This window comes from Sciurus vulgaris, assembly GCF_902686455.1.
Source record: "Sciurus vulgaris genome assembly, chromosome: 14".
Taxonomy (NCBI): domain Eukaryota; kingdom Metazoa; phylum Chordata; class Mammalia; order Rodentia; family Sciuridae; genus Sciurus; species Sciurus vulgaris.
Window position 1 is genome coordinate 63,005,456 of NC_136475.1, and position 15,346 is coordinate 63,020,801.

A 15,346-nucleotide genomic window follows, 5' to 3' on the forward strand; every position below is an offset into this window, starting at 1 on the left:
CAAATTTGAGGTCAGTCTCAGAAACTTATTAGACCCTCAGCAAATTAGTGAGACCCTGTCTCAAAATAAAGCATAAAAAGAATTGGGGATATAACTCAGTGGTAAAGTGCCCATGGTATAAATCACCTGTACCAAAATGAAAAATAAAATGAAATAAAAAAGTGTTTTTGAATGGATGTGAAGGCACATGCTTGTATCCCAGTAGCTCAGGAGGCTGAGGCAGAAGGATCACAGGTTCAAAGCCAGCCTCAGCAACTTAGCGAGGCCCTAAGCAACTAAATAAGACCTAGTCTCTAAATAAAATATAGAAAAGGGCTGGGGATGTGACTCAGTGGTTAAGCACCCTTGGATTCAATCTCTGGTACCAAAAAAGTGTTTTTCATAGACTGTACTTTCTGATGACCCTCTTGTTTTATAATAAGAAACAACTTGAAAAATTCAGCTGAATTAAAAAAGAATTAGTTGTAAATCTGTCTTACAATTATTGACATTTTTGGTATATATCCTTTTAATTTTTTTGGTTCTCTTTGTTCAGTTCTATCTCTCCTTAGTACCATAAAAGATATTTACAATACCAAAATTATGCAGATTAATGTACAGATACACACACAGTACAACCTTGTGATAAATAAATATTATTTTACTAAAAATAACCCTAAATCATGTACTTAGGTAGGAATCATACTAGAATCAGGTAAGTGAGTTTGATCCATTTGGAAAGAGTGTGTGTGTGTGTGTGTGTGTGTGTGTCTGTGTACACACATATATGTGTATATGCATATGTATCCACATATTTTTGTTGTTTTATGCTGGAGACTAACCTAGGGCCTTTTGACTGCTAAGAATAGGATCTACCATTGGGCTACATCCCTGGCACCTATGTGGAAAGTATAATTATTAAATTTAGACCACAGTCCTTGTATTTACCACTCGCATTTTTTTTCTTGCTGTATCTAGAAACTCGTTTTGTCTTTTTATTTAACTTTATGCTGTGTATATTATGTGTGCAAGAAAACAGTACAAACACACATGCACACACCCAATTCTGTAAGATCACACAAGGAATTATCAAATAAAATTGAAAAATTTTATTTTTCACATCACCTCTCAAAGTGTTAAACTCATCCACCTGTAGGTGGTAATGTAGTATGCTCTACCAGTACATTCAAACCAGTAAAATGATTCCTATACTTAGTTTTAATTTTTTTCCTTTTATGTTAACATAATTTAATGTTTATGGCTATTTTCCCTTTAGGTTTAGTTATTTCCCCAGGGATATTTCAGGAGAAAACATTTTTGATTTGTATTTTGAAGTATCTCTTGGAAAGTCTTAAACCTTTATATGTATTAGTTGTTTTATTTTTCCAGATCAGCAGTTTGCTTCTCCGTTCAGTAGACTGCACCAGCATCCCTGAGTGGCTTATGAGCAGCTGCAGGAGCCTCTGTTGTGCTGATATCCCTGGGTCAGCTCTCTTATTCCTGTGTCAGGGGACTCTTGCCATGTTGGACTGGCAGGATGGGAGTATGGGCCTGAGTGGAGAGGCCCTGCTTTTGGACACTGTGCACGTTTTGTTCACCTTGAGTTCACAGTGAGTTTTGATGCTACTGTTTCATATTTTGTTTTGCTCATGAGACATTTAAAAGTTGCAACTGTACCAGTACACTTAGTAATTACACGAAGAGTGGTCAGGGTAAATTCTAAATTAAAAGTGGTATATGTGTAGGGAATGAAATGGACATAAAAGAGAAGATGGGGTGAAGGGAAAGAGTTATAGAAAGTATTGGTACAGGTTTACTTGTGATTAATTTTAGAAATTAATTTTAACATTCAGTTTCTATGTTACCTTTTTTGGGGGGTGGTGATGGTGGTACTGGCTATTGAACCCAGTGGTACTCTACCACTAACCTACATTCCCCGTCCTTTTTATTTTTATTTTGAGACAGTTTATTGCTAAATTGCTGAGGTTGGTGTTGAACTTGTGATCCTCCTGCATCAGCCTCCTGAGTTGCTGGGATTATATGTGTGTGCCACCATACCTGGCTATGTTAGCATTTTTAAAAAACTATAGGGAGAACACTTGTGTGTGAGACCCTGGGTTTAATCTCCAGCACTAAAAAGCCTATAAAACCCACAAAACTATACATTTTTATATGTACAGTGCTATAGAATTGATAAAGATTTTCAGAGTAGGTAGTCTAATGTGATCATCACATGTTTGATAGAAACAATAAGAAATCTTAATTTGTTAATTGGTTAAAGTAAAGCTTAGAAAAGTAAATGCTTTCTTGAGCATATTGTTATTAAGAGCCTAAGCCAGCAACTGTACAAAGTCTTCTGAATTCACAGGGATGTATTTTGGGTTTTTTTGGTGTTTTTGCAATAATGATTAAAAGTGCTCATGTGCTTAAAATGTCAAAACTATAGATATGGCTTGATAGTAATAAGCATGTGTATAGTAGAAGAAAACTATCATGTTTTAAAATAATTGCTTACATATTGGAGCTATAATTTTCATACTGTACAAGTCACACATTTAGAAGTGTACAATTCAGTTTCTTTTAGTATATTCACGGATTTTTGCATCACTGCAGCCAACTTTAGAATATTTTCATCACCCTAAACCCCATTCACCCTAACCTTACCCAACCTGAGGCCCTTACGTTTTAAATCAGCTGTGAAACTCATCACTATGAAGATTGCCAATGTTTCATTCACTTCCAGTAGTTTCCAATAATCCATTTTGGATAATTTTTTACAAGGTGAAAAGTTTCATATACAAATTTGAGATCTGTTTTGACTTTGTAACTTTTAATTGTAAATTTAATAATTGTATTTTCTGTTTATTCTTTATATTTAAAATTTCAAATGGCTAAATGCTTATAAAATGAAATTACTTTTATGTGTCATTTTACAATAATATGGCTCATGGATCATTTTTCTTCAGGATAAAGGAATCAACATTGGAAATGTTTCTATCTAGAATCTTGGCATCTTGGACACATTCAGCTATACATGTCCTTGAATCAAGTTCCTCAAGCCTGAAGGACCGTCTGAATGGGAATTCAAGCATAATTGGGAAACTTTTGGAATATGTCTATACCCACTGGGAACATCCATTGGATGCTCTAAGACACCAAACCAAAATCATATTCAGAAATCTTCTTCAAATGCACCAACTAACTTTGGAAGAGGCAGACTCAGTCATTGATCCTTTCTTTTTGGAATTGACTGAGAGTGTTCTGCTATTGGAATGGCATATTAAAGGAAAGTACATATGCCTTGGGTGTTTGGTAGAATGCATAGGAATTGAACAAATTTTGGCAATAGATAAAACCATACCATCGCAAATCTTAGACGTAATGGGGGACCAGTCATTGGTACCTTATGCAAGTGACCTCTTGGAAACAATGTTTAAAAATCATAAGAGTCATTTGAAATCCCAGAATGTTGACAGCACTTGGATTGACCAGTGGCATGAGACTTGGGTTTCTCCTCTCCTTTCTATACTATGTGAAGGAAGCCTGGATCAAAAATCTTATGTGATTGATTATTATTTGCCAAAATTATTGAATTACAGCCCTGAAAGCTTAAGGTACATGGTAAAGATTCTTCAGACTTCTATTGATGCTAAAACTGGTAAGAAAAAAATATTTTTGTTTTAGTTGTTTCTAGTTATGATGCTTAAGTATAGCCACCTAGGCAGATGTTGACCATGTTACAATTTAAATATTACTATTTTATGAACAGTCCAGGAGAATATTAGTGACAGCTATTTTAGGTTGAGATGAGTGTTCCTATACAATGCTGAATGGAGTTTTTTGGCTTAAAGTCATTTGTACAAACTAAGGAGTTATTCTATTTACAGAAACTAGATAAGGTTTCCCTAATTACAAGGTTATAATTTTACCAAGTTCTTTGTTATTTTATTGTCGGACTGGAATAAAAGTATGTGTGCTTTATGTAATTTGCTTATTTAAGTGATTGAGACAGTAATTAAAAATTGTTTTAGGCAAGTTGAAAGACAGATACATTGGCAGTAGCAGTTTTTTGTCTCTGGGGAAGAGATGAGATTTGGAGTCATAACCTAAAGATACAACTATTTGGTCTGGGGTTGTGGCTCAGTGGTGGAGTACTTGCCGAGCATGTGTGAGGTGCTGGGTTCGATTCTCAGCACCTCATATAAATACAAAAAATAAAGGTCCATCGACAACCAACAAAAAAAGAATTTATATATTTATGTGTGTGTGTGTGTGTGTGTGTGTATGTATTAAAAAAAAGAAAGAGCTATTTGTAGTCCTTTAAAATAGGAATCCTTTAAAATCTTAGAATTCTAATACTCTAACACAGTGAGAATGGTATCCTACTGCATAATTTAAGCAGTATTTTTGACTAAAATGGTTAAAGACTTTAGATTTCTGTCTACAAAAATAAGCCATTATTTGTAATTTTTAAAATTTTTTGAGATGGTATTTCACATATCACCCAGGCTGGCCTTGAGCTCCTAGGCTCAAGCCATCCTGCTTCCTCAATCTTCCCAAATAGCTGTCACCATAGGTGTGTGCCACTCTGTCTGACTTCCATTATACCTAATTTTGTTTTTTTTTTTTTTTTTTGGTACTGGGGATCAAACCAAGGGCCTTGTGTATTTATTTATAATTTTTAACAACATTTGTCCTTGCCTTTTTGAGAAAAGCCCTCCTGAATCTGTTCTGAAACAAGGCTGTCTTTATTTTGATATCAAGGTACCCTGTGAACCAGAACTGGCTGTTCCTTTAGCAATGGCCAATGTGCTAACCTCTGACACCAATAGGTTCTTTGTGATTCTCCTTTTATCTTTATTAGTGAGAAACAGTGAATCTGAAATGTGCAGAGAGGGTCAGTGTTTGCTTTTAAAGATACAATGCTCTTTAGTCACTAAAGGTTTTTCCTATTTTTGGCAGAAAGTCATTTTAGTTTGTGTTATTGTTTTCAATACTTCACTTTTTTTTTTTTCCTGATTTACTTACTGGTTCACTTTCTAAGTATCAAGGAAAGATAAAAATATTAGCAAAAAAGTTATAATTTCTTTATAAATTTTTATACTATTTTCTTTAAAAGAGTATGAAAATTATGCTTACCTTAAACTTATTGACACAAGAGCAATTAAATAATTTTAAATAAGGATTACTTTAGGAATTTTAATTCATGTTAGAATTTATGTAAAATGATTTTTATTTCTGAAAATATAATTTTATAGAGACATGAACATGAACAACTGAAAATTGCAGTAGTCATCGCATAGCATTGTGATGGTCTTTGTTAGTGTACTTTTGGGACAAGAGCAATCATTTCCATCCTTAGGGTCTTGTAATAACAGAGGGGCTTTGGGAGCTTTGATGGCATGCCTGCGAACAGCTAGAGCTCATGGACATCTTCAGTCTGCTACTGATGCCTGGAAGAACCTTGTGTCAAGTGCAAGAGTCAAGCAAGGCTTAGTTCATCAGCACTGCCAAGTAAGGAAACAAAATACCTGGGGATTTGTACATGCAGTAGGACCCTGATTCTTTCAGTCCAACATAGAGGCCCCCACATGGGGCCTACCACTGTTTTAGGAAGTCTATAATGAGGATGACTAGAAAATAAAAAGTGTCATCCTTGTCCTCAGGCTACCTAAAATTTAGTTGAGGGACAAGAAAGCTTGCATAAAATACCTGGGAACTCTGAGAAAATAATACAGATACAAATGTGCCTTATGCATGAGGACTTGTCTGGGAGGCTCAGAAGAGACTATCAGAGGTGATTGATTAGAAAAGTGAAATACTGGAGCAGAATGACAGATAGACAAGACCTGGAGAAAAATTAAGGATGTTGTCTGGCAGGAGGGAAGTGTTTTGTTTATTTTATAGACAGCTCCAGTGCCAGGCTGATGACTTCATTGCTTCCCCATCACCAATTGAATGAAAGTATTTAGCCCCAGCCACTCTGACTTCAGCAAGGAAATGGCATTAATGGAAACAGAGATGAGTTTCCAGAGTGGGAACAAAAACAAACCAAGAGACTAGTTAGAAGTACATGGCAATAGTCTAAGCATGAGGTAAAGAGGTCCTAAGGTAAAGTGGTCACTGAGACAAAAAGAAAGGAGTGAAGCTGAGCACTACCATGGAATAAGACCGAAGATTGTTGATTTTTATCAATCTCCAATTCATACAATATAATAAACTTATAGAAATCAGCCACAGGATCTTTGGGAGATACATATAGTTAAATTTATTTTCCTTGGTGACCTGTGCAAATAACTAGACATTTCAAGTGGTTTAGGCTTTGCTTATCTCAATGGAAAATTAACATTTTATTACTTGGTATTTTAGGTACGGATAGATACATTAGGCTTGCTTTGTGAAAGTAATCGGAGCACAGAAATTGTTTCCACAGAAGAAATGGAGTGGATTCAATTCTTTATCACATACAATCTTAACAGCCAGTCTCCAGGAGTACGGCAGCAGATTTGTTCTCTTCTTAAAAAGGTAGAATTGAGCATTAGAAAGTGGTGAACCTTGCTCTGGGTATTGTTTTGAGGAAGAGCCCAGATTTGGGAGAGTGTGGGAATGATCATGGGATTGGGCTACCATACCTCTTCATGGCCCTTCTGTGACCTGCTCTCTGATATTGTAAAGCTTACATTTTTATTAAAATCCAGAGTAAAAAGACCATTCATTTAGGGGAAGCAAAGCAACCTTTTTCTTTTTCTTTTTTTTTTTTTTTTTAACCTTTATTTTATTTATTTATTTTTATGTGGTGCTGAGGATCAAACCCAATGCCTCCCCTCACACGTTAGGCAAGTGCTCTCCTGCTGAGCTACAACCCCAGCCCTTGAGCTCTTTTTTTGATAGAAAAAAAATGTAGTGCTGGGGTTCTTGGAATGGAAGGTGGTTTTAAGAAAACTTTGGTAACTAGAGGAAGGATGCTTTTGCATTTTTTATAGTTCTTTAAGCACCTCACAAAATGGTCATTTTTGAATAATTGAATTTGAATTTATCTCAATATGGGGTGAAGACTTGGTATAGAAATGAGTCTATACCATTTAGATTTTTAGTTTTTAGATTCATGTTGACGTAAAGGAAAATGTGAGAACTGTGGTTTAATGACTGTGTTCTGGTTGCACTAATACTGTTTTTGGTTTTAAAAACGTAAATGTTAATTTTTGTCAAAACACAAAGATTTTGAGAGTTTAAAAACCAGTACTCTGTTTACCTTAGATTTTCCCTTCCAGGGCTGACAGTTAAGTTTAATATATGCTTTGTTTTTCTTTGTCTCCAAAGTTGTTTTGTAGGATACAGGAAAGTTCCCAAGTACTTTACAAATTGCAGCAAAGTAAATCCACACATGAACCAGAGAATGAATTAGTGAATGAGCAGCCTTCTGTTTCCTTACAATTGTATAAGGTAGGTGGTGTCTTACCAGACTTAGAGCTTTAAGAAACCTAAAATAATTGTGCATAAGCATTAGAGAGAAACGGATGGAAGTATTTTGGTGTATTGTGTTTCTCTGCTTTTTCCTTAAGCTAGATGTTGCATATTTCTTCTGGTGCTTTGGTATTCCAAGCAAGGTTGCCTGACTCAGGGATCAGGCTGCACATGAGGACTGTTACAGGATGACATTAATGGACTCACCTGAGTAACTTGTAGCTTACGTGGGCCAGGTGAATTTAGTACTTTAACAAGCAGGTAATTGCTGGCTCTGGACTTTTCCAGGCCTCCCCAGGGTAGGAGGCTACTGTGACTTCTTCCTCTTTAGGCTGACATGACATTCAGTAGTTTGATGTTATTGACCCCTTACCCATAGTTCAGCTGTGGAGGGAGGTTTGAGTGAGCTTGAAGAGTAGAGTTGGTTCCAGAGCACTGCATTAATGGGATGGATGGAATCCCCAGTACGACAGCTCTATTCTGGACCAGGGCTCAGTTTGACAATCTTCAGTTTATTTTCAGAGGAATAGAATGAGTGTTTCACTGTTTTTTATTTTATTTTAATTTTAATTTTTTATTTTTACACTCAACATGGCCTTTCAGAAGCAGACCTTTATTTTCTCCTAAGGTGAAAAACAAAGACAGAGCCAATAAGAAAAAAGAAAAGGGCTGGAGGAAAGAGCTCATCTGTTTTTGTTTTAGTTTATTTAGGGGAACAGGATAATAAATTCATGATACATTTGAACTATGGCATACCACTACCTACTCTAAGCAATAGTATTGATGGTCTTGGTTTTTAATTTTGTATTTAAAAGGTCAAAATCCATTTAATGAAAACTCTTCTTATATAAAGGCTGAAATTAGCTTCATCATCTTAAAATCCCAACAGTGAAGATTAGAAAGTCATAACCTGAACCTTAAGGATGTAGGATTAGTCCCAGTTCATCTCTTACCGGTTGAGTGCCTTGAGTCTCCTCCACTATAATTGGGATTAGTAACTCCTCTCAAAAGGTTGGTTTTGAGGATTAAGTGAGAAAGCCCTTTTTAAACTATAAAGCACTCTTAAAAGCCTCAGTGGGAGTCATTAAAAATGACTGAGAGTATATATGGAGCCTCAGCTGTGTGTGACAGTTTTTGTTAGCTTCTCAAATCATTGCTAGATTTAAAAACACACATCTCTTTTGCTTCTTTCTGCAAGGGGTGAAATGACATTGGTGAAATCTCAAGTATGTAAAACACACAACTTATTTTTTGGATTGAGGTTCTGAAATTTAATGTGTTCATGGTTTCTTGGTTTGGGCTTATGGATATGTGGATATGTACTTTTTGAACACTGGTTCTTAGAGACTTAATCTGAGTCAATCTTGTGATTATGATCTTCTCTCCTGACTGGCAGTCACCTGTGGCTTTTAGAGGTTGTGACCATGGCACTATGTTGTCATCATCCTCATAACAATGGCTGCTGTACGCAGACCAAGTGTTGGGGAGGACAAGGAAGCTATTAGTTGAAAAAATGCCTTCTAGGCTAATGGAGATATTTCATACTTAAATACCTAGTATTAATAACTAGAGCACTTTAAATTTTATAACATGCTTTATATTCATTTTCTCATTTAATCTTTAATAAAAAAGGCTGTGGGGTAAGCATTATCCCTACTTAAGAAGTGAGAAAACTGAAGTTTAGTAAAGTTCAGTAACCTGCCCAAAGGGCCCTCACCTAGTGAGTGATTAGAGCCAGGACCCAAATCGGATCTGCTTTTCAATCAGACGTCTCAGTACTTTTTTCCATGAGACTAGCTTAAGTGAAGGCATGGAGGTAAAAAAAAGAGGAAGAACTTGGGGAATGGTGAAATCTCTGGTGTGAGTGACATAAGATATTTGGGGGAATGGAGGAATTAAGTAATAGGGAATGAGTCTAAAAAATCAAGTGGAGAGTAGAGAGTTTACCACGTAGGTGAGGGTATTTGGAAGCCTTGCTTGGAACCATTAAAGGAGACTAAGGCATACATTGAGCTCCAATCGAGTGTGCAGGATGCTGCGCTCAGGACTAGGGATCCTAGTGTATACCTGTGGTCTCTGTTTCCATTGTAGTTACAGTATGATTGAAGGAAAGAACTGTATCTAAAAATGTAAATGACAATACCATTAGGATAAGATAACTCTTACAAGACAAGTTTGTTGTTTAATGTGAATGCTGTTTTACGTCTAACTAAAATTAGTTTAACTAGGATTTTTTTTTGGTAAGTGCCCTACTTTTGAAACTCAGAAGAATTAATAGATGAATAAACAGTTAGGCTTGTGAGGGCTTAAAGGTTAAATTCCTGAGGTTGTATGCCTACCAGAAAAATGCAGGGATTTTCACATTCTTGACTTTTGTCTTGAGCCATTTGGAACTAGGGCTGCCTGTGGGTGCTGCTCAGGGTGGAGAGTAACAGGATGCTTGAGACTCAGAGTCATTCTTTATAATTTTTCTCTTTATTTTACACAGAAGTTATTATTATTGTTTTAATTAGAGAAAAAGACTATCCAGGACAAAGTATTTTTTACTTTGCTTTTTCAAAATTGCATTTTCTTATAAGTGTTCATTTTAAATAATCTGTATAAATAGACTAGTAGAGCAGGAATCTCAAAAGGGCCCGGCAGAAGAAGACAGTGGAATAGTTGGGTCTTTGTATGAAAAATGTCATACCCAAACTTATCAAGTAGTCTATATTGGGTACTTCTTTGTTCATTTTAAAATATTAAAAAGTATTCATACCTTTGATACCTGATTGCCTCTGGTTAGGAAAATCAATATTCATTTAGCTCTGGCACAAATCAAGAGCTGAATAGATCTTGCTTTCATCAGAAATGTTTTTTCTTGTCTGAGCTATAATAGGAATTGTATTTCTTGTTGACTCTACTAATATAGGTTCATTAAATCATGTTATAACTTATGGTCATCGTTATTGTCTTAGTCTGTTTTGTGTTGCTATAACATACTACCTGTGGCTGAATACTTGAGAAAGAAAAGAGGTTGGTGACTTAAAAGTTCAAATGTCATAGTATTGACATCTGGCAAGGGCTTTCTGGCTGTGTCATAATATGGCAGAAAGCATGCATAGAGTAGAAGCAGCATGTGTGTTAGTGAAAGCAAGAGAGCAAGCCAAGAAAGTTGTATTTGTATATAATAACCCCATTTCATAGATAGTAATTTAGTCCCATGAAACTTGACTAATTCTTGGGAGAGAGCTTTAATCCATTCATAAGGTGGAACCCTGTTTAGGCCTTGCCTCTTGGAGTATCTCCCATCTCAACACCACCACATTGGGGGCTGTACTTGGAGCACTTGAACCTTTGGGGGATAAGCTGTATCCAAACCATAGTACATGCTGAACTGAATTATCAAGAGATAGGAACAACTAGTATTATGTTAAAAATCTTTATACTCTTAATTAAAAATGAAAAAAACACTGACTTTCAGTTATACTTAATATAATTTTTTATTTATTTTTTTTTAGAATTTCATGTCATCCATTTGCAACAGTCTTTTTGAAGCATTGTTTCCTGGATCATCCTACTCAACTAGATTTTCTGCTTTAACCATTTTAGGTTCAATAGCTGAAGTTTTTCCTGTCTCAGAAGGTAAGTTTTCAGTAATGTTTGGGAAAGTTTTTTTTTTTTTTTTTTTTTTTTCCCTTTCTTCTAAGGCATATACTTTTTCAACATTTTTTCTTTACTTAGAAAGTTTCAGTTTATTGTCTTTTCTTTAGATTCCTTTGTACTATACAGTTCTTATGAGTACAAGATCAAGTTTGCCAGTAAAGGACAGAAGGAAAAGAAACTGCCTCCGCTTTTCATTGATCATTATTTGCCAACCCCAACTACAATTTTCTGTGCTTATTATGGGAAGAGGAAAGTGTTACTGCTCTTACGCCTTCATTTTTTTTTTTTTTCTTCTTTTTTTAAGAAAGGGCCCAGTCTATGTTTTCCCCACCTTGGTATTGGTAATTGAACCCGTGGCCTCACATTGTTCTTTCTGTTTAAAAATTAAAGTAATAATAGTCCCTCTTGTATTTAATATTCCTCAGTGAGTCTTTGTGGTTAAAATGTGGTTTCCCCTGTATGCTATGTGTTTCATATGCCTCAATCTGGTTTCGGAAAGACATTATGAAGATGTCATTGCTAGGCATTTTGGTTTAGTGATACTGTTTTCCTTCTGTGGGGTACTCAAAAGAATAAGCACTTAACTTTCCTCTTTGAATCATTTTTTTTTTCCTTTTTGACAAGAAATGATTATTTTTGTCCCCAAAATGAGTGTTACTTATAATTTAATGTGGATTTCTTTCTTTTTCTTTTCTTTTCTTTTTTTTTTTTTTTTTTTTTGGTACTGGGGATTCAGCCCAAGGGCTCTCAACCACTGAGCCACATCCCCAGCCCCCTTTTTTGTATTTTATTTAGGTGTATGGTCTTGCTGTGTTGCTTAGGGCTTTGCTAAGTTGCTGAGGCTGGCTTTGAACTCTTGATCTTCCTGCCTCAGCCCCCCAAGCTGCTGGGTTTACACGCATGCACCACTATGACCGGTTTAATGTGGATTTCTTACTTGCTGTGAACCTTCCTTGACTATGGTCAAGTAGGAAAATATTCTTCTCAGCTGCTCTTTAGCAGAAAATGGCCAGAGGACTGGAGAGTGTCACGTTGTATCTGATTTTTCCTCTCTTTTTAAAAAAAATTATTAGGCAAAGTATGTTTTTTTTTTAATGGGAACTTGAGAGTTATTTGCTGCTAATACATGTTTGCTTCATTTGAGGGAAATAATTTTTTTCTAGTTTTTGTTTCAAAAAATTCATTCCAGTAGCAAAATTTTAATAGTAGTTTAATGAATTTCCATGAATCTTCTACCCTAGATTCATTTGGTTTTAATATTTTGCTGTTTCCTTTATCTATTATCTCTTATCAGTTTATAACCATTATATAATGATCAAATTCAAGAAATTTATTGTTGATAAGTGCTATTATCTAATATATAATCCAAGTTCAAATTTTGCCAGTTGTCTCAACAAATGACCTATCATAGAAAAAAAATTTCCCATGAACTGGGAAGCAGTCCTAGATTACACATTGTGTTTCAGTCTTATGCTTCTCTTTACCCTCCTCTAATTTGGAAAGTTTCTTATCTTATGCCATTAACATTTTGGAAGATTATATCTCAGTTGGCATCGTCTCAGTATTTCCTGATGATTCGATTCCAGTTATGCATTTTTGGCAGGACTATTGCACAGCTGATACAATGTATTCAGGGCATCATAACAGGAGATACATGAAATTGGCTCTTTCCATTATTTACAATATAAACACCTCAGGTAGGGATGATAGCCTGAAAAAAGGCCCCCAAAAGCATCTTTGTCAAATCCTTAGAACCTGTGAATGTGAACCTTACATGGAAAATGGGGCTTTGTACAGGTGTGATTAAGCATCTTGAGATAATCTGTGTTATCGGGGTGGGCTGCACATGCCATCAAAAGTTTTCTCATAAGAGAGAGGCAGAGAGAAATGTGACACATCGAAGAGCAGGCACAGTGACATTGGAGGTGGAGGTTGCTGTGGTACGGCTGCAAGCCATGGAATGCAGGCAGCCACCAGAAGCTAGAAGATGCTGCTGCTTTAGAGCCTCTGGAGAGTGCGTGGCCCTACTGACTCCTTGACTTTGGACTTCTGGCTCCCAGTGCTATGAGAGAATGGATTTCTGTTGTTTTTAACTTCTAAATTTGTTATAGCATCCACAGAAAATGAATATGGGATTATCCATTAGTTCAGGGAATTTCAGTGGTGCTGCAACTGAATTTAAGGTTTATCTGAGAGTGATTAATTACTTTATGCATTCAGCAAAATTCTTTTGCACATTTAATGTATTTATATTAAACCTAGGTGTATGGGGAAAAACACTAGGCTGTATTAGATATGTATTTTTCTGTCAGGAGAATAATTTAATATATTTAAGTATACTTTGAAAATGAACAACCTAAGTCTTCTTCCTAATGGAAGATGAAAAGTTTCTTATCTGGAAAATTTATTTTTTATATATATATATATATATCTTATTATGTATTTATTATTTTCTTCCAGTAAATTAAAATATAATATATATATTTTTTATTGTAAACAAATGGGGTACAACTTGTTTCTCTGGTTGTACATGAAGTAGAGGCATACCATTTGAGTAATTATACATTTATATAGGGTAATGATGTTTGATTCATTCTGTTATTTTTTCTTCCCCCCACCTCTATAATATATATGATTAGGCTCTGTCTGATGTCGTAGAACGTGTATTAATTAAACAATGTACAAATTAATACATGTAAATGTAGCAAGCCATAATACATCCATTACTTTTAAAGAAGGCTAAAGAGCCATAGCTTTGAAATACAGAATGGAAAATGGGAATTCATCCTTCATCTTCATCATAAGAACTTTAATGGGATTGTATATTATTTTATAGAAGAACTGTGATTTGGAAATAGTCAAAATGATTTCTGCCTTTCCTCAAGTGTATTCTAGACTGTGAAGAATAATCCACAATGCATTTTTCTTATGTAGAATTAAATATAACAATATTCAATGTGAAAAATTGAATTCCACAATTAGATAAAAGTGGTTTGTTCAGCAAATATTAATTGTTTATTATATGTTAAACAGCTAAGGATAATGCAAAATTGACAAAATTTTTATCTAGACTGGACTAAAAAAAAACCAAGTGCTTCCTTTTTTGGAGTTTACATGTTAGTGAAGGGACACAGACTAATTAACAAGTAATATGTAGAAATTCAGATGGAGATGAATTCTATGAATAAATATTTCAAGAAGACAGGTGGGGGATGCTAACTCTTTCATATAGTAGTGTAAGGGAAAGTTTCAGATTTGAACAAGTCTCTGATTCAGTTGGTCAAAGAAAAAATACTTTGAGATCAATGAAGCAAAAAACATGACATGCCCAAACTTACGAAATATAGCAAAAGGAGTGCTCAGAAGGAAATATATACCTGTAAATTCCTATATTAAAAAATAAGCTCTCAAATCAATAATCTAACTTAATGCCTCAAGAGATTAAAAGAAAACAAATTTAATCCCAAAGCAGCAGAAGGAAGGAAATAGTAAAGATTAGAATAGAGGTAGATAAAATGAAGACTAGAAAAACAGTAGAGAATCAACAAAGCCAGAAGTTAGCTTGTTTTTAAAAGATCAACAAAATTGACAAAAATTTTTAGCTAGACTGGACTAAGAAAAAACAAAAAAGTTGCAAATAACTAAAAAACTAAAATCAGCAATGAAAGTAGGGACATTTCTACACTTGTAGAAATGAAAGGATCGTAAGACAATACAATGAACAATTGTAATCTAACGATTTAGATAATCTCCTGGAATGAGCAAGCCACTAGAAACATGAAAAATACTGGCTTGAGAAGAATTAGAAAATTTGAATAAACCTACAACAAGAGATTGAGATAGTGAGTCAGAAGCCTGCCAGCACGTGACTAGTGTAACTCCTCATCATGTACAACCATAAGAATGGGAAGATATACTCCATGTATGATATAGTATGCCAAAATACATTCTACTCTCAAGTATAACTAAAAAGAGCAACAACAAAAGCCTGCCAGCATAGAAAAGTCCAGGACAAGGGACTTCACTGGTGAATTCTATTAAACATTTATAACACCAGTCCCTCTTAATCTCTGTCACAAAATTGGAAATGGATCACCACCTCCTAACTCATTCTGTGAGGCTCTCCTTACCCTGATACCAAAACCAAACAAAGACACTGAAAGAATAGACCAATATCCCTATGAATATAGAAGCAAAAAATTCTCAGCAAAATACTAGTAAATGCCACAGTGTATTAAAAATATTGTACACTATGACC

General features: G+C 35.1%; 1 protein-coding gene across 1 annotated transcript in view; it reads left to right on the forward strand.

The window, feature by feature from the left end:
- The window catches only part of THADA (THADA armadillo repeat containing), a 313,149-nt gene that overhangs the window by 16,530 nt on the left and 281,273 nt on the right, over positions 1-15,346 (forward strand). Inside the window, 6 exon segments of the mRNA XM_079109756.1 lie at positions 1,369-1,589; positions 2,946-3,637; positions 5,342-5,493; positions 6,349-6,504; positions 7,300-7,422; positions 10,944-11,067. Of these exon segments, the coding sequence (XP_078965882.1) occupies positions 1,369-1,589; positions 2,946-3,637; positions 5,342-5,493; positions 6,349-6,504; positions 7,300-7,422; positions 10,944-11,067 (1,468 nt within the window).